This window comes from Rhyacophila brunnea, unplaced genomic scaffold (assembly GCF_057557595.1).
Source record: "Rhyacophila brunnea isolate RB1 unplaced genomic scaffold, BYU_Rbru_1.0 scaffold_18, whole genome shotgun sequence".
NCBI lineage: Eukaryota > Metazoa > Arthropoda > Insecta > Trichoptera > Rhyacophilidae > Rhyacophila > Rhyacophila brunnea.
This window is the reverse complement of record NW_028232837.1, coordinates 14,364,207-14,389,225: the sequence shown is the minus strand read 5'-3', so window position 1 is coordinate 14,389,225 and position 25,019 is coordinate 14,364,207. Positions and strand designations below refer to the sequence as shown.

Below are 25,019 nucleotides of genomic sequence, written 5' to 3'. Positions count from 1 at the left end.
CATAATAAAATTCTTGCATTTATTATTTGGAAAATTTAGAATATATTGTTATTTTTTATTGTATGGGGCCTCCAAATTAGTCAGTGCATCTGGTCTCTACGTCACTAAACGCGCCACTGGAGATAATATTATTATGTACATATCTATGTTTTAAATTTTAATCTAGTAATATCATCAGATTATTTTTTAAACAAATACCATCGAAAGGGTTAAATAATGACATTTTTAAGTCAAGACATGTGATGGGTACAAAGATGCTTCATGACGTGTGTGTTGTGTTACCGTACCTACAGCCTCTTGTAATTTACTGATCGGAATTTATTTTATGTCAGCATTTTGCTGGGGTCTTTCGTTGTCATTTTTTTTTAAATATTTTATTTGTATTATTTTAGCATAGCTTCTCCTATTAAAACATTGGAACGCACAACGTGAAAAAAAAATATCTCAATTTTGTCAAAATGAAATCAAAATCGGGAAGCTGTTTGATTGCAATAATTCTTTTATATAATAATATATCCTTGAACATATTTTTTATGTGGTACCATGGTCCAGTATCTGAAGGGTAAACACCAGTGGGGTCATACTACCATCAGGGGTACATGTACCACATTTCAAATAATTCTAGCGATGCAAAGTGTCAAATATGATATTTTCATTGGATTTTAGGACGAAAGTTCAACAATTTCGTGAATGAAACTACATCCGGAGCAGTGGGGGGGAGCACTACAAGTATCCGGTGCTTCGGCTCCGCTCCTGCTCCGGGTAAAACACCATTGCTCCACTGCTCCGTGCACCTGTTCCGCACTCCGCTCCAACGCTCTGTATATTTCAACAATCTTATCATCAATGTATTGTGATTATTAGGGTGGGTAATACTTTGGTTAACAATATTATGTCGTGTTGATTTATTGGCCATCTAGTTTGAGATTAGATTACTGTTTCTAAAATGTTATCTACTTACAAAATGGCGACTAAATTTTTTACCTGCATTAATTTAAAATTTTATGACCTACCTATTCTATTAGTTGTAAAACTTGTAAAATACTACTTACATCCTTTTTCGATATTTATAAAGATGAAAAAATAAATAAAAAATGCCATCTGACCTCAGAGTAATGATAATTTATATAGAGAGAACCTATTTTTAGGCGAAATGAAGCCGTGTTTCTAGCGTATAACGCACAGTAGAACAACGATGAAACGTTATACCATCGTCACCTGGCTTATTTTTGCGAATGACAATAAGTTGTCAAAACTGATTACGGTATTCCGGCCATTACGTACCTATTTGATAATGTTTTTTATCATATCATTTTCCTTCCGAGTTTACTTGCCAGGCGGAAAAGTCGTGTTTATTCAACTACGTCAAACTAAAAAAAATACCAACATCTCATGGATTTGAACCCGGAACTCTCGCGCCCTAACCGAAAAGTAATATAATAATACTATTATGTTATTACAATTTAAATTAATAATAATTAACACAGATGGCAGTATTAAATTAGTGCCTTTTGTCTATGAAATTAAATATTTCTAACATTCCATTTTAATTCATTTAGTAGATATTTACAGAAAAATGGTTCATTTTTTTAATACAATGTTAATTTACAATTTGAATACAATCTATAGGTATAAATTATTATTTCTGGTATCCCTATTCCACGCCGACAACTGTTTTACCGACTGGATGGACCATAGACTAATATACTTTAGAATGGAAATGGACCAAAAACTTATCTGTCATTTCTGACATCACTGAAATGTTGTTGTTCTGTTTCATATTATCATTTTAAAGAAGACGAAATAAAATAATATCCCAAAATGTCGGCTATTATAATTGCTGATTGGTTTTATTTGGACAAAGACACGTACTATCGGTAGGTGTATTCATGATGTTTATATCACGAAGAGATGAAAGAGGAACATAATTCAGAATAAGATGTTTTATGATATGTGTGATTTTTTATAGGAAATTCGACCTGTACAGTATGAACTGGTCCATAGAAAGTGGCTTAGATGGTATGTTTATAAGTGGGGCCCCGTATGGCGGCTCTATAGCCCTAATTAGAGACCGAAAACAGTTGGTACGGGTTGTTGGACAAACTAAGCCTGTGATTCATATTTACAATTGCGCTGGGACTCACATGTCGAATATTGTCGTAAGTAATAATATTTTGACTACATATGAAACTTTTTAATTCTTCTAACACTTTCATGCAAACATATTCCATGGGAAATAATCAGTAGTATTCCAAACTGGCATAAAACGCAATTGGGCGCCCTCTTTAAATGCGACCCTCTATTGTGCCTTAAGCATAGTGTTCAACTAATTTACTAATATGTGTTACCAGAGTTCACACATGCATGTGAAACAGACCCTTAGTCTAAATGCATGTTGGGCACAATGTAGAAGACCAAGAAATACAAGAATGAATAAGGCGGCTGTTAAAAGTATACGATGTGACAGAATTTGTCAAACTGGTAAAATGGTAATGTGCCAGACAAGCCACTCGGCAAAGACTAGCGACCAAGATGAGTGGAAGGAGGTAGGAGAGTCCTTCATCCAGTAGTGCGTGACCCCGGCTGATGATGATATATTTTGCAGTGGTGGATTTCATAATTATTATTAATTACTTATATATACATGACTATGGTCAATTTGTTAGACATGCCATTATTGTGTCCATTGATTATTCTCTGTTTTATTCCAGTGGAATAGTGGTGTTATAGTTCACCTAGGATGGTCGGATGGTGAGCAATTGCTGTGCATCCAGGAAAGTGGAGACGTTCTAGTCTATGATATGTTTGGTGTCTATGATCGCACATTCAGTATGGGTCAAGAAGCCAGAGACACCAAGGTAAATGATAATTATTAACATAATCAATTTATAATTTTGATTTGAAGTGTTTAATATCTATTATTATTAAGTATGTAAGTATAATCTAAAATTAATTTTTCCCTCATCAATTTACAAATTAAATAAAAATTCCAAAATTCTTCATTTAAAGAAGCCCTCGATTATTGTATTATATATTATCTGGGGGCTTCAAAAACATTAATTATATGAATACCGATGATGATGATGGTGTTCCTTAAATGATTTTTAATTCGTAGCAATCTAAAAAAAGACCTATTTGACAAGTCCAGGCCTTTTTTGGGACCCAGGTTAATTTCACTTACAATGGTTCCTTATTTCAAACTCTTATTTTCATCAATCATTACTTGCACAGAACGGATTAATAATATAGAAATGTGAAAAAGAGTCGCCATGGACCAATGTTTTGAAGCCGAATTCTTCGCTTATAACTTTATGACAGTCAAGCCATAAAATGCAAGAAACACAGCGTACAAAGTGTCTTCCAATATTAAATGCAACGTTTTGTTTACATGTCAAACTTTAATGCATATCATCATACAGATGCAACTATTGAAAATAACATTCATGTAATGTAATGTATACACTCAAGATTTAAAACTTGTTACAATTCACCTAGATGAAAACCCACCTTCCATTTTTTTGTGTGCCCTGGTTACCTAGTTAGTTTTGTTTTTCACCTGTAAACATATGGACAAAATGCAGATCGATTCAGATTCTGAAGTTCAAAATTGACCTGAAATGAGAGTGATCTCATTGGCGGCAGGCAACGGATACCGCACACAGTGAGTTATCACGTTTTATCAGAATGGATTTTCCCTTTCTGTTACCGATTCAGTTTGGAACGAAACGCTTTCAGGTACCAATTTGAATTGAATACTAAATGTACCAATTTAATCACTGGACAACTCCATGATTGTATGTCGTGTCACCTAGTAGTCTTGTCATAAACTGCCTCCTCCCTGACAATTACCTACCAATCTCATGTTGATACAACATGCAAAGGCGTTAAGAATCAGTATCGGCCTGCACTCTGTACCCTTATATAATTATATATTATTATGTATTCATTGTATTCTAATATAAGTACTGAGCCATTCATTTATCACAGGTTTATAGCGCCAAGCTCTTCCCAAGTCCACACGGCACTGGAATAGCCATAATGACAGCTTCCAATAGAATGTTCCTGGTCCAAAATGTAGCAGAACCCAAAGTCAGATTTTTGCCTGACTTACCAAGTGAGCAATCCATATTTCTTAGACAACATTTTGAATCAATATAATATTGTCACTGTGAAAGGAGTCAATTGTTTTTTTTTTTTATCCCAGGGCCATCGGATAAACCTGCTGCATGCTGGTGTGTTTTAAGCAGTACTTCACAAGTAAGCGGCTTATTGGTTTGCCGAAACAAAGAGGTTTTCCGCTGTCAACTTGGAGAGGCGCAGGCTACACCTTTAGTAATATATATATATATACATTATTTACCTTCCATTTTCTTATATAATTAAAAATATACAGTCGAACTTGGTTATTACGAGAAAGATGGCACCGACTGAATTTGCTCGTTATAAGCGGTACTCATTATATCAGAGAATAAGTATTTTTAAATAGCGGTCACATAACAAAAAAATTCGAAAAAAAAAATCTGAAAACCATCGTAAAAATCCCCGAAACAAACATGGCCTTCATAAACTACAAAAGAAATTGTTTATTGTAAATGAACGCTGGTAGGTACCTTCGGACTTCACAAACCTGGGATTTTTCAACCATATGCGTGGATATTTTTTTATTATTGTCGGCGAAAACAACAATTAGATAGGTACTTTGACACTTAACTAGTGTCATAAACGTAATCCGTCCCCGGCGGCATCCTGTCCAATCGGATTTTATTGCTGAGGGTCAAAATGTTTTTAAACGATTGACACATTAACAGTATTTTAGCTCGGTATATCCGATAAGTTGCTCGTTGTAACAGTGAATAAATCTATGGAGAAAAACATAAACCAAAATGTCATCGAATGTTTCCTCGTTACATCCAAGATCTCGCTATGTCCGAGATCGTAATAACCGAGTCCGACTGTATTAATATTCAATACTGATATACACAAAATTTAAAAATGTAAGATTTTTAAAATACCAGTATGGGGTGGCCAGATTCCAATGGATGCAGGTTTGAGTCCCGCTTCATACCAAAATAATAAGTTTAAAATTGTTTGACTATATACATTCTGAGATTTTTTTTTATCACAATTCAGGGCCAAAGGTAGAGGTTTACTTGTCGGCATCACCCACTTTAGAATAACTAGTTTAAATGAAATAAATTTATTTTTCAGAAAGCTGACATAACAAACCCTTACACAGCCATTTTGAAAATAGTTGCATCACAAAATGGCCGCCATGTTGCGCTGTTTACAGACTCTGGCTTCCTTTGGATGGGATCATCAGACCTGCGAACAAAATATTGTGAAATCGATACAGAATACATGAAGCATCCAAAACAGATTGTATGGTTAGTATTCTTTCTATGTTTAAAAAACATAGAAAAAACTTTATTCTACACACCTCTGGTCTACTGATTAAGTTGTCTACAAGCGACAAGAGAACTTCGCACTTCCACTATAACTTTAGCTTCACCCAATCAGTTAATTACATACCTACTTGATTATATATACAGATGTTGCCAAAAGAAGCCTTGAATATTTAGCCGGCTCTCACATCAGAATTCGCCTCGTGCGCCGCGACCGAGGAACTGAGACCGGCGAACCAGTGTTGTATATGACAAACTGGCACATCTACTAGCGACACTCGTGTCTCAAAATGTCAAAATAATAAATACTCTGGCCAGCGCCATTACACAAATATGTCATCGGATGCTGAAACAGCGATTAATATGTATTAGTACCGCAGAATTTTAAGTAGAAAATATTGGATTCATCCGTCAATTAGGCATACATCCATGCACAGTGCATCATTTATCGCAGCAGATCTCATCCAGCACCCTGTGACCGGCGCGTGCGCACTGATGTCTAGTTACAAATGGCCGCATCGAACGCTTTGTGCAAGCGCGGGCTGGCATATTCTCGGCGCTCGCGACAGTGCAACCCGACAGTGATAGTCGACCTGTCGCATTTGTTCAGTCGCATTCGACTAATCTGCGGAGGTTTTGACCATTTGACAACTTTTGTTTCGTAGATAACGATGACGTCAGATCGACGAATTCGACATACGGCGAATGTTGATGTGAGAGCCGGCTTAAATTCATAGGATTAGATAGTATACAATTAAATTCGACTTCAATTTGGTATTTCATGCATCTCACATATTGATCTATCAAACATACATTCGAATACACAATTTAACTTAAAATACTTATTTAAATGCACTTCTTCATCAATTTTATATAGACAGCCAAATGCAATACATTGACCATTAATAAACATCAAAATAGCTCAATGCAGAGGATATAATTTTTTTCTTTAGTAACCAATTCAACCATACTAAAATAATTCTGGAATCACTATAAAGCAAAAAGTTTGTATTACTCTCTCTATTATAGTAGTTCAATCTCCTTAATTCCCACTTTAAGAAAGCTCTTCCTAAATTTCTTTTATCGTGTTAACTGTCAATTCATGGTGGAAATGCATTGTATTATTAATTTAATTTAATAAAATGCAAATTTTTATAGTACTTTTTCCACTTTTATTTATTAGTTGAAAATGTCCCTCTGAGGCGGACGAAACTGGTCCAGATATAATTAATTAAAGTGGACAAAGCACTATAAAAATTTGCATTTTATTTAATTAAATTAATAAAGCTCTTCCTATACTTTCTCCAGATTAAATTATCATAATAAACAATATATTTTTCGTATGTTTTACAGGTGTGGCACCGAAGCCGTGATAGGCCATTGGGACAATGTCTTGGTGATTCTTAGCAAATCGGGAAAGAGTATCCGCTACTCCTATGACTATCCGATCCATCTGATACCCGAGATGGACTGTGTCCGAGTCATATCGGGATTGAACCACGAGCTTATTCAGAAGGTCCCTGCCGTTGTGCAGAAGATATTTAGAATAAACAGTACAGAACCAGGATCTTACTTGCTAGAAGCTTCCAAACAATTTCAGGTTTGTATTTCTTTTGTTCAATGGCCTGATTTGTTTTCAGTTGGCAGGATTTATTTTCTTTTTTGTTCATGTCTGCTCGTTGGGTGGAGCATTTGGATACCACCTTTAGCCCTGCAGTATGCAGCTTTTGGATGGTATTCAGTGGCCTTCCAGGGGGTGGGAATACAGGCTGTTTAAAGAAAAGGTTTACCAGGTTGAGGCTCTTAAGGCATCTGCAGTATGTGACCAAGCCAAGTCCATTGCCGCATCTTCACCTTATATATTATGATGATTGGTCGCATGCATCTATTGAGAGTGACCTCTGCAACAAGCTCAAATTTGTTGAAAGGATGCAATTGGAGACAGTCCTAAAACCAAATGCAATAAGAACGAACCGTGAAAGTCTCAATCAATATGTATCTTTTTGCTATAATAATACTTGGCTCTTCATAGGATGCAAAATTATTTATTTCTGTATTATATGTAAGCGAGCGAGAAAGATTGTACACACGTGATTCCACTCATTGTGACGATTCCTGGTATGTGGCACATGTTAAAACAAGTTTGAAGCAAAAATGTTTTATAAAAATGGTGATATAACGAATTCGCAATACTCGCAATACCTGTACTTGCTATTCATAAGATACTATGAAATTTTCGAAACTCAAACACGACTATTGTCACATTTACAATTTTCATAACCTTTCAGAAACGCAGCCATAGAGCCGATGAATACATCTGTCTCGTCAAGACCCAATTGGCCACCGCCGTCCAGCAGTGCATAGACGCTGCCGCTTTCGAGTTTGATCCTGAAATACAGAAGATGCTCATAAGAGCTGCCCAATTTGGAAAGGGCTTTGTGCCGGACCACAATCCTGACCACTACGTGCACACATGCCGCTGGTTGAGAGTCTTGAACGCGGTGCGGGACCCCAAAGTTGCAATGCCACTCACATACCTACAGTATCCTTTGATTTAATAATGTAGTCCTTACGATGTGATAATGAAAAAAATATCAAGTACATAATAAGATTTGCATTTAGAATGCAACAATTTATTTTCAAATTCTTGCATTTCATGGCACAATAAAAATTAGTGGGATGGGTGAGTCTGTTGATTGTTAATAAGTACCTACACATTGTACCAAAATCTTGGAAACAAGCTAGGTAAAGCTGCCCTGCCTATTTCCACCTGAAAGAGGTAGAAAAGTCAAGCCAAAATCAATCTAAATTCTACGTTATATCTATAATAAGAGCCCATCCATATGTGATAAGGGGGGTAGAGCTGTGATATAATATGAAGATTTATAACAAAGATGATATAAAGTGTATGTACATTTTTCATATTATTTTAATATGCCATTGCAACTTTGCACAACAGCAAACGCAGTTCACCGTGAATACTTCTCTACAAAATTTGCACTCGATGCTAGACTGATGTGCAAGTTTGATCTTGTTTGTAATCTAATACAAACGTCACAGCGACAGCAGAAATAAGTTGTCTCCACCATACCCAATATTTTTTTTTAATAAATCATAGTATTTCTGACTTTTGGATTGCATATACTTTTACACAAAGTAGATTATAGTACTGTACGACAACATTATTTAGGCAACAACAGGAAGTCGCTCTTATCGCGTATAGAATATTTCACAGTGTTGTCATTTTTTGAGAAAACATATCCCGCGAAATTAGGTTTTAAGTTTATATCAATTCTATTCTCAGTAAGTTTATAAGTACATTAATTTATAAGTCTAATTATTGTTCAATAAATATCAATAGAATTTTTTTTTCAAATAATTTCACCTCTTAATTATTACTATTATATTAGGTTAATTATTACAGCGTAATTATTGAATTTGGAAGGATATGTATCATTGAACCCACATTAACTGATAATATTGCTGCAGGTATTTATTAATTAAATAATATACTTTATAATATACAAACATAATTTCCAGTATTTGGGGAAATATTTCTAGTATTACAACACTGAATTTTGACATACCTGACATGACAGGAACCCGTAAAATGGGCTTGTTGAAAGTATTGTATAGGCTCGCCTTTTAAATACGACTCTTTTTCTTCTTCGCAATAAATGAAAAGTTTACTGATAATAATTCGAACATCATTTCGTATTGTGTTAGACATCTTTTGAATATAAAAAGCTTCAAATTACGTAAATTGATAGATGCGTCCAATACGAAATGTCAAAAATGTAATGAAAAATTTGGGGGCGTTCCTAATTTGAAACCGGAAGTTCGATTAGCTGTACGTAGTTCACAGATTTGCCACGTAGCCAAGATGAAGTTGCCGGACAATAGATCATAATATAATGTTTTTCTTTTATGAAGTAATCTCACCTGCAACAATGTTTATTTGCCTTAACTCTTCAACTCAGAGTTCAGCATTTAGGTGAAAGAATTCTATTGGATAGACTCGTGTGGAGAAGACTTCACTGCCTCGCCAAACATATCGCCACGTATCTACGACTTACCGAAGGACACACCAGAGTCTTGGCTCATTGGGCATGCTACAAGGTAAACATTACATATTTCGCTTACTCCAGTTTCCATGGCAGAGAACGCCATGTAATGTGATATCAACTTGGTTAAAGGTGAGAGTTAAAAGGATAAAGTGTGAATTGGTTTACTTTTCGGTTAATATTTTAAGTTTCTGGAGGAAGCGAAGAATTGGTGTGCCAAAAATTATATTAAATCTTTTAACATTGCAATAGTCTGCAAGTCCACAATTATTATAGTTGTGAAACATCACAGAAACGCCCAAATTTTTTTTAAGTTTTGTACTATTCCGTTTGAGTCGTTATTTGCGACCAGGGTTTCGCCTTTCGGAATTTTAAGGTACTATCCGCACCCACTAATGGTAAATGCACACTCACAAGAAATACAGTTAATTCTCATTTATATAATAATTTAATACAATAAAATAGGGTCATAATATTATTACCTACTAAATAAAGTAAAAATATAAAAACAATTTTTGAATATTTGAAGTGTTGTAAATACAATAAAAAATACTCACTGAGTTATCGCATTAAATTGTCATTACCTGTAAATATGGAACTAGGTAATGTGTTGGAGAGTTTAATAAAATTAGCATATTATGAGAAATGTCACTAAATATAACCTATTAAATAAAGAACAATTAATAAACAATGTTAAGGTATAATCCATAATTATTGGTAAACTAAATGCATCAATCACGGCATCAAAATGTCAGGTTTTAAGAAAATATATTAGTTCAACATACGTACTTTCATGCTATATATATATTCTTTCGACCATGTCCGATCCTAATAGGATCATATGGGCCTCCACAGAGTGAAGGTTTGTATTGACAGATTTTTTTGCGAGAAATGAATGTCAGCCACTTGCTCAACCTATTAGGTCCATATTCTGACTCATACACAAATTGAAAAGCAATATGTGTACTTGTCAGACCCAGGATTCGAACCTGAGACCCACAGCATTATAGTCCAACGCCTAAGCCGCACGGCCACCGTGGGTGTGTTATATATACATATATATTTGTTATTAATTTTCTACATACCATTAAGTCAAAAGACCACGTCATCTGCGGTATGAGAAACCGCCACTGTATTTTGCGATGGCAAATATATCATCCATAAATGTGGATCAAAATATGTTAACAGGTGTATTGACCTTCTAAATGTCTTGCATTAGTCTTAGTCTTATGTTAGGTACATATGTTTTACTCTCTTCTTTATAGTCGTATGTATTGTGACCTCTCCGGGAATCGATCCTAATACCCGTGATGTAAGAAGCCATTGCCTTGCGTGTTCGATTTTGATGATGATTATTATTTACACACAACACATTAATAAGATAGATAATATGTAAAACCCAGTCGCCATGGAACAATGTTTTAAAGCCCATTTCGGTTTACAACTTAATGACCAAACCATAAAACTCAAAAAAAAACTAAGTCCGCGTGAATGTTTTCAAATATTACCGATATTGAATGCACGTTTCGTTTACATGATAAACTCATTATGTTATGTACGCAACTATTGAAAGTTATACGTTAATATTTATCCGTTTAACTACCGCAAGCTCGCTTACACGCCCTAATTGTATGTTAATTACACTAATTAACTAATTGCCGCACAGAAAGGATTAATAAACCTTTTTACAGCTCCACCCAAAAGACAACCCTCTTCCCATTATTTTTGTTCTCCTGAGATATTAAAACTCTCACATACGTACACAGATGGATTGTTTATTTTTTAACAATTAATTCCATTATTACTGCACAGAAATAACAGGTACGGGGGTTGAGGATTAGACATTCTTACCCCTAAAAACGATGGTGAGATAAATTCTACATATTTTCTTTTTTCGCAGGTAACCCAACCCCACCTAGACAATGAAAGTGTAGCCAGAGAAATAGCCGATAAACTTCGAAATGTGCCCGGCGTGTCATATACAGATATCGCTTTGAAGGCTGCCGATAAAGGAAGGGAACCTCTAGCTATAAAGGTAATCTTTAGTGATATTTAAATTAAAGCAACTCTGTATAAATATATATGGTTATAACTGAAAAAGTAAAAGAAATTCTCTAAATGATGTAAGTCTAAATTATAATATTATTATGAAAATGAAGCTAAAAAAGGTTACTACCAAATACATATGTATGTTGAAAAAACTTTCTTCTATAGCAGCCCTGGACCGCTCCCAGAAACAGAAAAAAGTACAAAATATTTAGGTAAATGGAATATACGGTACTTCTTGTTTTTCATTCAACGATCGTGACCGGGATTATTTAACTGTCAAACAGTCTACGAACAGCTGGCCCACTCCTCTCGGCATTCTACGACATGCAAGAACTGTGCCTACTCGAAGATCTGTGTCACTCTTAAATTAGTGCAACTATCTGGGGCACCCAATTAATATTCCGATACGGCATATGGACACTCACAGTCCTATTATGACTGTTGAGCCACGCGCATTCAATAACTACTTTTGGATACGGCAGCTTACAAAAACTCGTAGCCATATCTGCAGCCCGGGTGTGTATCGCTAGATTCAAAGTGCATGGTGTCTGGGTATGGGGAATGTATCTAGAAAATTGCGGTACTGCGGTTGAAACGACGAGAAACTATAAGTACTAGGCGGAGTAAATGTGGAATCCAATCGCATCTGCTAGATTTTCTCAACTCCGCCCCGCCCCCTCCTGCCGCCTTAAAGATTAATAAAAAAATTATGGATATTTTTTTCAAAATGGGCCCACCAAAAGTGTGCGCCTGTTGTATATAGATGAAGCCAAGGTGTATAAAATTGTATTTTGACCATAGTTGTTATCTAATTGACCTGATGAATTTTTTACAGATTCTAGAGTACGAGCCTTTGGCATCGAAGCAAGTTCCGTTGCTATTGAAACTTGGCGAGCAGACGGCGGCGTTACTAAAAGCTATCCAAAGTGGAGACACCGATTTAATCTACATCGTCCTGCTGCATTTGAAAGAGAAAATGGGCACTAAAAATTTTATGGTATGTTTCATTGCAATAAAGATTTATTACAATTGAATTCAGAAGCAGGTTTCTAAAATGTCCACTTTGGCCGCCGAACATTCGAATCTTTTTAGAATGTGCCGATGCATGGTCATACTAATAGATTCACATGCTTCAATGGCCTTTTTCTTAAGGTGATAAGAAAATTTTAATGCAGCATACATACAACGCTTCCCTTATCACAGACATCAGGCATGGAGATGAAATGATTTATATGTTCGCACGCTGCAAAGCAATATGTACCAGAGACATTGCATCTTTGCTGCTGTGAGGAATACATGCTATTATTAGTATCACCAAAACACCGCTGAGACCAAAACACTACTGACGAGATTTCTATGATTCTGTCATTTCTATGAACGGTATCTGTAGGAAGTGGGTAAGATGTTACGGCTAAATTCCGTTCTGAACCACTCAGTTGTAGCCAGTACCTAACAGTTCTATTGTATATAATAGTTATGCTGTACCTAGAGCTTTGTGATGGAGATTTATCATCTGGAGAAATAATGAGAAAAATTGATTCTCATTTCTCCAGAAGAATTTCGAGATTCTCATTTCTCAGGAGTTATCACCAATAAGAGTAATTAAAAATTATATTCAGAAGCAGCATTGCCAAAAGAAGAAGTCTCTCAGTCAAACGGATTTCGTTTATTTTCGGAAGACGCGTAAAAAAAATCGCTCGATTTTGATTCTGAACAGAAAATTTCCCTAAATTCGCAGGTCGCTGGGTGAAATTTCTAATTTTAGTGGATAATTTTTTTTGCCGGGAATTCAGAAAAAACTCTCATGTATGTAATACATTATAATAAAATTTATTGAGAATAATTACTCTCAAGATCTCGAGAAATTAATAAACTAATCTCGAATTCTATGAATCAAATATTCTTGAATTTGAGAATCGCAAAATGTCTCGACAAATCACAAGCTCTGATTATTGTACCGAACAGTTCATTCTACTCTATTGTTTAGTTGTTGTATCTGAAAATTGCCACTGATTTCTATGTTAATGTGTGCATTTCTTTTTCTAGATGCAAATCCATAACTTCCCCATAGCACTAAACTTGTACATAAAATATTGCGGTGAACACAGCAGAGACGCGTTGCGGAATATCTACAAACAAGAAGATGACCATCATGGTCAGGCAGCCACTTACATTAAGGATGCTTTAGAGGGAAAGGTGATCAAAATAGTAATTTTCTATCCACCGATTTCATTTGTTTCTGATACATACTTCTATAAAGGCTGGCAGAATCAGATCATGGAGCTGTCATGGATTGAATTAAAAGATTATTCGAATGAAATTTTAGTTTGTTTACTGGTTGATGCACACTACAAGTAACGATACAATAGTTAGATTGAATTTGATCTCCCGGAAACATTTTTGGCCATTATGACGTATGTAATGCAATATTTTCATATAATATGACATCAAATTGATTTACATTTATTTCAGTAGGTGCCGTTACTATTTCATTAATGTAGTAACAAAGTAATACATAAAGCACAAGGCATATTGCACACAGACATTCGATGCAAAACCAACATAATCTAAACTCAGAAAACAAAATTGCTTTCCTAATTGCACACACAGTCACGATTGATTCGATAGAATGAAAACATCGATATATATCGATGTTCAATAATTTGATTATTGAAAGAATATTTCTCAACCTCGTGTATGAAAAAGATGTTATTACCAGTGGCGGCTCGTCCATATGCACTGCAGAACTGCAGCACCCCCAAGGAAATTGAGAAAAATGTAATATTATAATCCTACATAAATAATTTATGTATATTATATGAAAATATCAATATTATTTAAGCATGTAATAAGCTCGCCCGCGCACCGATATATCCAATGTCCAATAATATTATCATTCACCGCGGTAGGTACTTGATTTTTCACAATACTATTTCCGATAGAATTTGCTCGAGTTGACGAAGAGGTGCGCGGGGAGCGGGGCTCGCAGCTGCAAGCTTAATCAGTACTGCGGGTCAGACAGTCCGATTTCAGTATTTCGCCCATAGACGAATATACTTTCACAGTTTCTGCATCGCACGTGAGCACGCCCAACTTTTTCAGCAAGCCGTTTTTCGCGGTACTAATCGCCTCTCGGTAGAGGACTTGCTATGCGACGTTTCGCGAATGCTACTGGGAACCATGTCCCGCTACTGCTGCTAGAAGATCTGAAGAATCGTTGAACTGGTGGACTGTTGTTTCTACAGAAAAGACGCCTCTTTTTATACCCTCTGGATCGAGGTCCAGTAGGAAACAGTCCGTAAGGGATAGCAAATCTGTCCCTTTCGCACAAAAGATAAACTTAGATATATCTTTTATCTATGACACCTTTCTTATGGGAACAACTTCCGTTATAATCGAACCGAATTTACTTTACATTATTTTCACAAAACTGTGTATCTATTGGAGTTATTTCGATAACCTCCGGAACAAACATCGTAATTACGGAGTTGGGATGACGAATTTAAAACAGTCGATTTTGTATATTTTTATACATCTAAATGAAAGGAAAAGTTTTTACCTTTCCAACAAGCTATCGCAGTAGGTATTTGTATGCGAAATAAGGGGATGGCGATCATTATTCTAAAATGACTGTGCAAAAGACGTCACCCCCACCTAAATTTGTGCATGGTGTCTTACCACCACCCTGAGCCATTCTAAACCAATGAAAATTTATCTAGATTTAAGAAAAGTAATCTGTTGTGGTACAACTTTCTCATTCAATATTGCCCCTTGAGCTGAAAATTAACACGAAAATGATAGTATCATGATATACCTGCTGCTTATCTAGACAGTAGTATACGTCCTAAATTAAAAGGGATGACAGTTGTATGCACCCTTTAATTTATCTGCCTATTTAATTGAGTTTAATATTGCAATTTAAATGTGACCTTCAATTTATTTTTCTCCCATAACACTAGCATAATATTACATTTCAATATTCAAAATTTCAAGGTCACGAGTTGTATTGAATTTTTTTATCTTGTTTATTTATTTATTCTGAGTGCGATCGAGAATTATCATTACTTGTAGGTAAAAACCCATCCAAGCTAACATCTCGAGATATTCTGCTAATTGCTTTCGTAATATTTATTAGAATTTCTGAGTTAACATTTGAAATCTGTATTTTAAAAGTACGCATATATTAACATGAATACGCGTTTACAATATTTATATTTTTATAATAGTAGCTTAACTTTACCTTAACCTAATTTTATAGGTATAAGTTTTTATTCTTTATTTTTACGGGAATTTATAAGTATTAATAATTCTATTTTTATACATTTCCAATACTCGTACAAAGCTTAATTACGCATGTACTTATCAAGTTTCAGGCGAACATTTATTTTCTTATTTTAATGGTCATTAACCAAGCAATTTACATTTCAAAATGACCGAGAAGAAATTTCCCAAATCATAATATGATATATATTATTATGATATATATTACGTATGATAATACATATTATGTATGAAGGTCTGTAATCAAAGCGTTACAATTTCATATGAGATCTCTCGATTTCTGAACTGAAAATTTTACATAAAATTTTCCTTTACATTTATTAATATCGTTAACATTAAAATATTTATTCATAGCTACTAAACGATTATCCTTATGTGCTGCTTCTTCATGGTCTTTTGACCGACTTTAATTCTTCTTCTTCCATAGTTTATACTGAGAAGTTGTTTTTGACTTGTCAGCAAGAACTATGGGACTTGTACACATTTCATTTCTACTTAGTCGTGAGGTTATCGTACCAGTATTTAGTGGCAGAATTGACTACAAGGCTAGATTTGTATAGTTATGTCGTTAAACTATACTCTTTTTCAAACACCAACTGAAGGTCGGTGTTTTAGTTCGTGTCACTATTCTATATTTAATGCGTTTTGCCAGACTGGCAGCAGTACCTGTATGAATTATAATAAAAAACAACAAGGTGGCTGTTTTTTTCCAACGAACAATGTTGAGTCAACCCTATGTGCATCAATGCATTAAATTACATGTGTTTTGTGAATGTCAACTAGATTGTAATGATAAAGTCGGCAAGATGCCATTACAAATAGTTTGTATATGTGCTAATTCTCTGTGTGAATAGTGGGATATTTTTCATTCACGACACAGAATCCTAAATAAATAGCAAATATGTATGAGACTACTTTTTTTACAAATTTCTAATTATATTTTGTATTACCGTACCAATACTCTAAAGATAGTAGCCAGTTAGACAGTACTTACTGAACACTCTGAAGACAGAAGCAAGTCCGAGCGTTTTACGTGAGTGCATTTGTTAATTATTGTGACTCATATGACCGAGATACAAATGAATAATGTTCAAATTTATGTGACTCATGAGTGAATACAGTAAAACTTCGTTAATACGAATTGCATGGGACCGAAAATCGAAAAAAAAAATCGAATTTTGAATTACGAAATGTGTGGGGAAAAATATTAAAATTCTGAAAAAAATAAAATTTTGATTTTCATTAATTTTGTTTCCGATCATAGATGTGCCTACCGAAATGGGTCATAAAATGTTAGGATTATTTTTATTAACTTCATAAAATAAGTAATTTTTGATGTTTTAAGAAAAGTCTGTCACAATTTTCAATGATTGGCCCATGAAATAGTGTACTTTATTACGATTTATTGAATATTTTTATATGCCAGGACTCTGAAATCATTTCAAATTACGCAATTTGAATTAAAGGTATGGTTTTAAATGAAAATAATGTTCAAGGGACTTTTTTTCGAATCTTTTTGGCGAATTTCGAATTATCGGTGTTCTTACTAACGACGTTTTACTGTAGTGTTTACATTAAAACATTGTTGATTAATTGTAAAATAACTATTATTTTTACAGGATTCTGGATCATTCGACCCTTTCTTGAACTCAGCCCAAGAAGCGTATAAAAAGGGAAAAATGGAATTAGGTAATTTTTTTCTAATTTGAATCTGTCATTACTAAGTTTCTATTTGTAGAAAATAAGTTACTACTTCAACGACCAATATCAGTCTCTGCTTCGGCGTACTAATGAGAACTGTATGTGCGTCATCCAACATAGCATTCATGATCGCTCGATTGCATTATCCTTCCCGAGAGATGTGAAATATGACCTTAGAGTAGCCATTTAATACCGGACAAGTTTTCGACTCGACCAAAGATTTGATTTGATTTGTTCACTGTGTTTATGGAGACGCCTTTACAACCGAAAATTGTACATTGCCCACCTTCAGTTAGGGCTAACTGCATCATAATATCTTCATTGACTGAAAACCACTCCATATTAGCTGCATACCGTCTAATACTAATATACCAACCAATGAATGCCCCAAATGCTTTACGAACTTTCAGAAATTATGTATGCGTCAAATCTAAATGAATTTAACTAAAGGTCTATACCCTATAATCATAAATCAATGCATCTGTCCCTGTAATGGCCTAAGTTACGACACAGTTCTGTGTTTTAAAAAAAACTTGTATCCTGTTGTTGCATGACCTAAAAATCGGCAACCGTTGCAGATATGAGGCGTAGAGCTACAAATCCGCTCTGGGCGATTTTTCAAAAAAAATAGTTATGAATGTACGCAGGAGCTCTTTCGTAAGATCTATCTTCTGTTCTAGGTGAGAGTTTTAAATTCCTCTGTTTCTTCAAAAAATCAAAATAGATATCGAGGTGACGGTCTAAATCCGCTCTGAAAATAAATTTGTTCTGCTAAAACCCGCTCTGCGTAACCGGCCAATCAGACGCCGCGATTTAAATAATGACTCTTCACGAATGCTTTAATCTCCATACAAACCGTCAAAACGTTAAGTGAGGAAAGTCGTAATTTTGCTCTATTTTAGTATTTTTTATTTTTAATAATGAATGTTTCCATAGTTAGTGTGACGGAATCTCAACTAGGACAATCAAGAAAGCGTTTGAGAAATCCAGCTGTGTGGAAATGTAACATGTTACGCCAAGAAACGTATTTAAAAATTGACTGTATTTTGCTGTATTGTTATGAATAATCCAGTGGTATCTCATATTATTTTGTAGTTTCACGTGTTTTTTTTTTGTTGTCATTTAAATTTAGTATTCTGTGTGGTATAATAAACTATCATAAGAATCTCAAGTACACGTTTATAACATTATTTGGTTTGTGTCAAAAATATAATTAAAGGATAACTATTTTCTGTCGGGGAAATGCTTTTTGTTTGATAATTTTTACTATACAAATGATAGATTTAGTAGGTAGGTTATGTTACGTTAGGTTATATTTTTGCATCCCCCCTGACAAAAAATGATATTCTTGTTTTCGTTATAAAATTGTCTCATTCGTTAATATGAATGATAATGAATTTTAATTCAATTACCTATGTTTATTAATATATCGTACTTGTAGATTAGTTTTAATAACGATACATAGTTAACAATGCTGTGCTATCTTGTGGAAATACCGTTATTTTTATAATACGTTTTTGCAATAAATTTCAGAAATCCCACGTTTACTTATTACCCATTTGTATATAAAAAGTGGACTTTTATTTGTCGGATTTGGTTTTCTGAATTTAATGCTATAAAATATCTAATATACCTAAGTAGATTATAATATATAATATTGCTTAGAAATATTATCATTTTATTTTTACATTTAATAAATAGGTTGGTAGGTGATGGTGGGTTTCCTACATTCATGGAATTTGGGTCACACGTAATTGGGCGATTAGTTAGGTAAAGACCAGTACTTAATTCCGCTGGGTTTTTTCATTTATGCTATTGATATTATTAAATGTGTTATTGTTATTATAAATAAATATTAATGCTTTGTACCAGCAAAAAGCATTTTATTTTCAAGACAAGTACATACCACTATTTTTAAAAAATATTACATACCAATATAACAGTTAAGTATGTAGGTGCAATGCGAAAATTATACAGCCGCCAGTAAGTAAGAATGGCTACAAAATATTTTCTATACAAAGTAAATTCGAAAATATATTACATAATTAAAATAAATACGGACCGCTACTGAACTATTATCTCCTGTCGACAATGTACCACTGTACATCAAACACCGCTCTTTTTTTTAAATTTCCGAGTCGAACGCCGCTCTGTCAGGTGTCAGGCGACTGACAAAGACCGCTCGTGGGATAATTAAAATGCATTTATTTGAATAAATACGGCTTATACATTGGATTTGACATTTTATTATACTTTTCCGTATGTAATATGTATGTATGTACTCAAAACTCAAAAAAGTCTCTAGAGCGGGTTTAGTAACTCTATATCTCATATAACACAAATTGTTTTTTCTGATTATAAATGTGTATTTTTATTCCCCTTATTTAAATCTGTTAGCTAAAAAAGTAAAAATTGTATACCACTTTATAAGATGGCAGCCGTAGCATAGCATGTATGAGTGTTGAGTTTTGGTATGTTACTACTAGATACTAGCACTATGCATATGCAAAGCCTCCCTTTTGAGGGAATAATTTTCAGGAAAGGTATTTTTATCTCCTAATATGACAAGACTATTAATTCAAAATTATAAATAATAACTTCTCAATAGGCATTTCAATCTGCGAAGATACCCGCAAGCTGGCAAGACAGCAAGCAACACTGAGCGAATCTCACGGAGATGGCTTCGTCGGTGCCTCTCTTCAAGACACCATTTATAAACTGCTGATAAAAAGACAATTGAAATTGGCGGAGAAACTAAAGACTGAATACAAAGTGCCCGAAAGGAGGTGAGACATTTTAAATCTCTCAAGTTCACATTGTGTTAAATAATAATTTGCTTTTCAAAAGGAAAAATATATTAATACCAAATAGTTTGGACTATATACGTAAAAGAGAATCATACAATCCTTTTGTATTTCAGTAGTTTTATCTCCATTTTTCATGATTCTGGTTCTCTCATCTGAGAATTGTGACCCAGATGATTTGACTGTCTGACAGCATTCTCCACGACTTGGCTCCATCACTCTCAGCATTCTTCAGCACTTGGAGCCTTTGACAGTGTGAAACCTGCGGCATTCTAGCAGCATCGCAATATACTATGTACCATAGATCAGGCATGTCCAACGCGTCGATCGTGGGATAAATTTTAGTTAATCGCACCATACGCCGATAGGAATCGAGTAGTGAAAATGTAGAAAAGAGTATACATTCAGTTATAATGAATTAAACCATTTTCATTTTCTTAACCAGCGTACGTAGAAATTAATATTAACAGTGAGGAAGCCCGGGTGACCTCGTCGTATCACTTGATTCATATTGCATCATTGACGGCCTATCGCAGGAGAGAGAGAAAAAGAAGATGAGAATTCCCACACTTCAAGTTAAAGCGTAGTTCTCTTTGCCGTCGTGCAGTAGGCTCATTTTATAGAAGGAGATGAGTGCAATGACAGTGCCAAAAAGAAGACCTGAACTTATTATTTTCATTACGAATTGTAAATTAAATATTTCTTTGTGATCTTGGAAGATGTTGTTTAATTGTGCTTAGCTAAATGTAATATGTATCTACGTTTGTTCATGTTGAAAAATTTTAATGGGAGAGTTCAGTAATCACAGTCCACTTAATTTGAAGTTGGACATGCCTGCCATAGATAATGTCATCGTTTTACTATATATCAAAGATATGGGTTATAGTGCCGCAGATCACCGCATGACCATTCAACTTTTTTTTTTGGCGGAAACAGTTTATTCCATGTAGACAATTATATTAAATACCTTTTATTTTCTGTCAGGGGAGATGCTTTTTGGTCCAATATTGTTAAAAGTTTGATAGTTTCATACATTTCGATCCATCATTATCACACACTAAGGTTAGGTTTGGTTTAATCTAAAATAAAAATTATAAAAGGTCATAATGGTCATCTGCGGCACCATTACCAAGATATGAATGACCTGTTTTATAAAATATTCTTCATAAAAATATACTTGATAGTCTAATACTGGATTTTCTTTAGATTCTGGTGGCTGCGCATCATGACTCTGGCTGAGTTGAAGGATTGGGAGGAGCTGGATAAATTTTCCAAGGCCAAAAAATCTCCAATCGGCTATGAACCGTTTGTGGACATCTGCCTGAAGCACGGGCAAGGAGTGCAGGCTCAGAAATATCTGTCACGGTGCCGTGATGACATCAAAGTTAAATATTACGTAAAAGCAGGGTAAGTAATGACAGACCACTTTTTCTTATAGGAAAATGTTGACCATATGTTGACAGTAGTTTTATTCCAGATGTTCACTTGTTTTGATTTGAATTTTGAATGATTTTTGTTGGAGACAGTATTCTTCATAGATAACAGACGTATATTGATATTCTTTCATGTGATAAAGAGATATCTTACAAAAAAGAATACTTGACTAAGATCATTGAATAAATAGTTATTATTAATTATTGAGATGGTATTTACTTTATTAGAATCTCAATTCACAATAGTATAATATAAAATAATATTAGATTCCACATTATTTAGATTTATAATTGATGTTTTTTTTCATTGTATAAAACAGTTTGTACTTGCTTTCGATGTACATTCAGTGGAATCATGATTTTACATGCCTGGAATTCATGTTTTCCCGCAATTTACGTGTAACCTCTGCAGACATGCTTCATTTTAGTACATTTAAGTAATACCTGTTTTTATTTCCCGTAATTTACATCTGAAATATTTAAAATTCCATTAGTAGATGCATGGCAATCATTAAAATGAATATTAAGGTACAGACATACATGTAGTACCCAAGGCCAAGGTTACAAGAACACGATTGGCGGGTGATCTTTTATTTTAGCCAATTAGGGATTGACAATATTTGTCGTTCTGCGTTTCAGCTTGAATGTTACAGTCCGATTTCAACAATAGAAAATGCTCTGTGGTACTTTGGAAGCCTAAAAAGCTATTTTACTAGGCATTAATAACGTGTTAGACAAAATTTTCGAATCAATTTATAGTTTTGGAGTTTTATACCTATAACCAATAAGTATGTTATTATTTATGTTACTTGCAGAACAACCAGCTGCCTCAATACAGTAGAGATAGAAAACGAGATCAGCTATAAATTAGTATATTGTAACCAATATTGCTTGCAACTCTAACCGATATTTGCTTTAAGCTAAACAGAGCCTTTCTTAATACATCTAAAGCGGCGTTTGTATTCATAAACCTAACAGTATACTTCAATACATTATCATCTGAGAAATGCCTCCACAACAAGAAGGAAGAAGAACACACAGTGATAACCTAAAAATTTTGTTCGTCAGGATCAACCATTTAAATTTAAAAGGATTTATAATAGATATAGCATATCTAAATTATATAGGAAACCAATTTTTACTGTTTACACCCACGGTGGCCGCGCGGCTTAAGCGTTGGACTATAAATCCGTAGGTCCCAGGTTCGAATCCTCGGTCTGGCAAGTACACATATTGTTTTTCAATTTGTGTATGTCAGGGTATGGACCTAATAGGTTGAGCAAGTGGCTGACATCCATTTCTCGTAAAAAAACAAAAATCTGTCAATACAAACTTCCACTCTGTGGAGGCCCATATGATCCTATCAGGATCGGACGTGGTCGAAAAAAAAAAAAAAACTCGCTTTCAAGCTCTGTTTGGTCATCCTAGTAGAATCTCACACTTATGTGGCATATTGCTGAATTTCTACGACATCCTTTGGAAGTGTCCCCATATCGACTGCTTAATCTTCAAACCAGCTAACTCCGTTTGGGCAAATTGTTCAGGAAGGAGAAAAACTTAATACTTTAACTTTCGAGCGGAAATTAACAATTCCAAAATACACTTTTGCAAATAAGCTGCACTATAAAATAATACACTATTTTAGCTTCCCTTTTATATATAAAGATAATTTATATAAAGAACGGAGTTCTTCCATTGGAAATTTGGCACCTGCAGTTGGCTGTTTTGTGTGAAGAACGATAACGCATTCATTTATGGTTTTAGGAGTTTGAGATTTTGTGTGAGCGTAAAAAACATGCTTTATAACAAAATGCCATCAAAATCTCATTTTTGGTCAAAAGTGCAGTTAACCGGTTTGTAGATTAAGCAGTTGTTATGTCGGTTGAAAGAGAAGTTTTAAATTACAATATTATTGTCCAATGTTGTTTACACTGTAGTCGAACAACTTAAATTTGAATTGCTATTTCTTCTACTGTGCACGAATTACATAGAGTAAATTTAATTATCGTTCCCGTTATTATTTCCAACTGCTGTTACGTGAAGTCTAATGCATCGTTTTCTCTTGCTCGGCGTCGTCCTAACTTTGTCATATTTTCTGTCAAAACTATCGAACTTCATGCTTATGTTTTTAGTATTATTGTTAAATGTTTGTTTTGCTTTCTAGATTCTATGACGAAGCAGCCATGGTTGCCTTTGAACAGAAGGATCAGAGTGGTTTACTTTTTGTCCAAAGCAAGTGCCCGACCAAAGAAACTATAACACACAGCAAGATTGCTAATTTCTTGCAGCAATTGCCAGCACGAAAGTGATATAGTTAAAAACGTGGTATCGCTGATATTGTAACAGCGGATCTATTCCAACATAACACAACTCTGAAATCATAAATAAAAATCGGTGTGTCGACTTGTGTATGCGCGTTAGAAGTTATACTTCTTTGGCGTAACAAAACAAAAACAAAACTTGTGATAACCTAGATTCTTCGACTAGCTCTTAATTATCTTATTAAATTACACACTCAAAAAAAAGGACCGCTTATTGGAACGCCGTTGGTTTATTTATATACACTTTAACTTATATTACTAAATTATATAATTATTTACCATTGTTTTTATTTTTAAAGTAACAACTGCCACTATGACGCTTAACAGTTTGTTTACGTAAGGAATTGCAAATGGCCGACAATAATAAATTCGCTGCCTACGCAACGGAACAATTCTAAACTATAATATTATACTGTATAATAAATTCGCTACCTAGGCAACGGAAAAATTCTAAACTATAATATTATACTATATAATCGTCACGATTGGAGTATCATTCTGTGGCGTAATGGTAGTGCGTTCGGCTGATAACCGAACAATCGATGTTTCGAATCCAATCGAGAGCGTTTATTTTTGTGTGAAAAAAATTAATTATGTGTTACATGCCAAAAATACACTCAGATCTGATTTTCCAAACGCGCCTAAAGAAGTATAACTTCAATAAATATGCTGTGATGTATCTCTGCGTTATGAGACATCGAAAATAATATTTGAGGAGCAAACATTCAAAACGTGATTTGTCACACAGATGTTGAGCTGAGATAATCAAGAAAAACATATTGTACTCAAAATTGTTTTTTTATTATAAAACTGTTTAAGGAAAGAATTTTAAACCTGGTATTTTGTATAATCCAAAATTCGCGGAAGTGGTTCATTTTTTGATTTGAAATTTGGACAAAACACGATTTGCATGAAACTTGTGGGCAAAACACTATTTGAATGAAAATCAAGGCATTATATTTTT

At 34.4% G+C, this 25,019-nt stretch overlaps 1 protein-coding gene across 1 annotated transcript; it reads left to right on the top strand.

Moving 5' to 3' along the window:
• Window positions 1–1,711: 1,711 nt before the first annotated feature.
• Window positions 1,712–24,635, top strand: Vps16A (vacuolar protein sorting 16). The gene is made up of 16 exons (XM_085945660.1): window positions 1,712–1,877; window positions 1,970–2,159; window positions 2,712–2,858; window positions 3,988–4,114; window positions 4,205–4,332; window positions 5,209–5,384; window positions 6,756–7,002; window positions 7,691–7,944; window positions 9,383–9,521; window positions 11,367–11,501; window positions 12,351–12,512; window positions 13,562–13,711; window positions 17,416–17,485; window positions 20,106–20,283; window positions 21,508–21,708; window positions 23,899–24,635. Exons 1-16 carry the CDS (start codon window positions 1,822–1,824, stop codon window positions 24,041–24,043), a joined length of 2,505 nt encoding a protein of 834 aa, XP_085801786.1. The 5' UTR covers window positions 1,712–1,821; the 3' UTR covers window positions 24,044–24,635.
• Window positions 24,636–25,019: the final 384 nt, after the last annotated feature.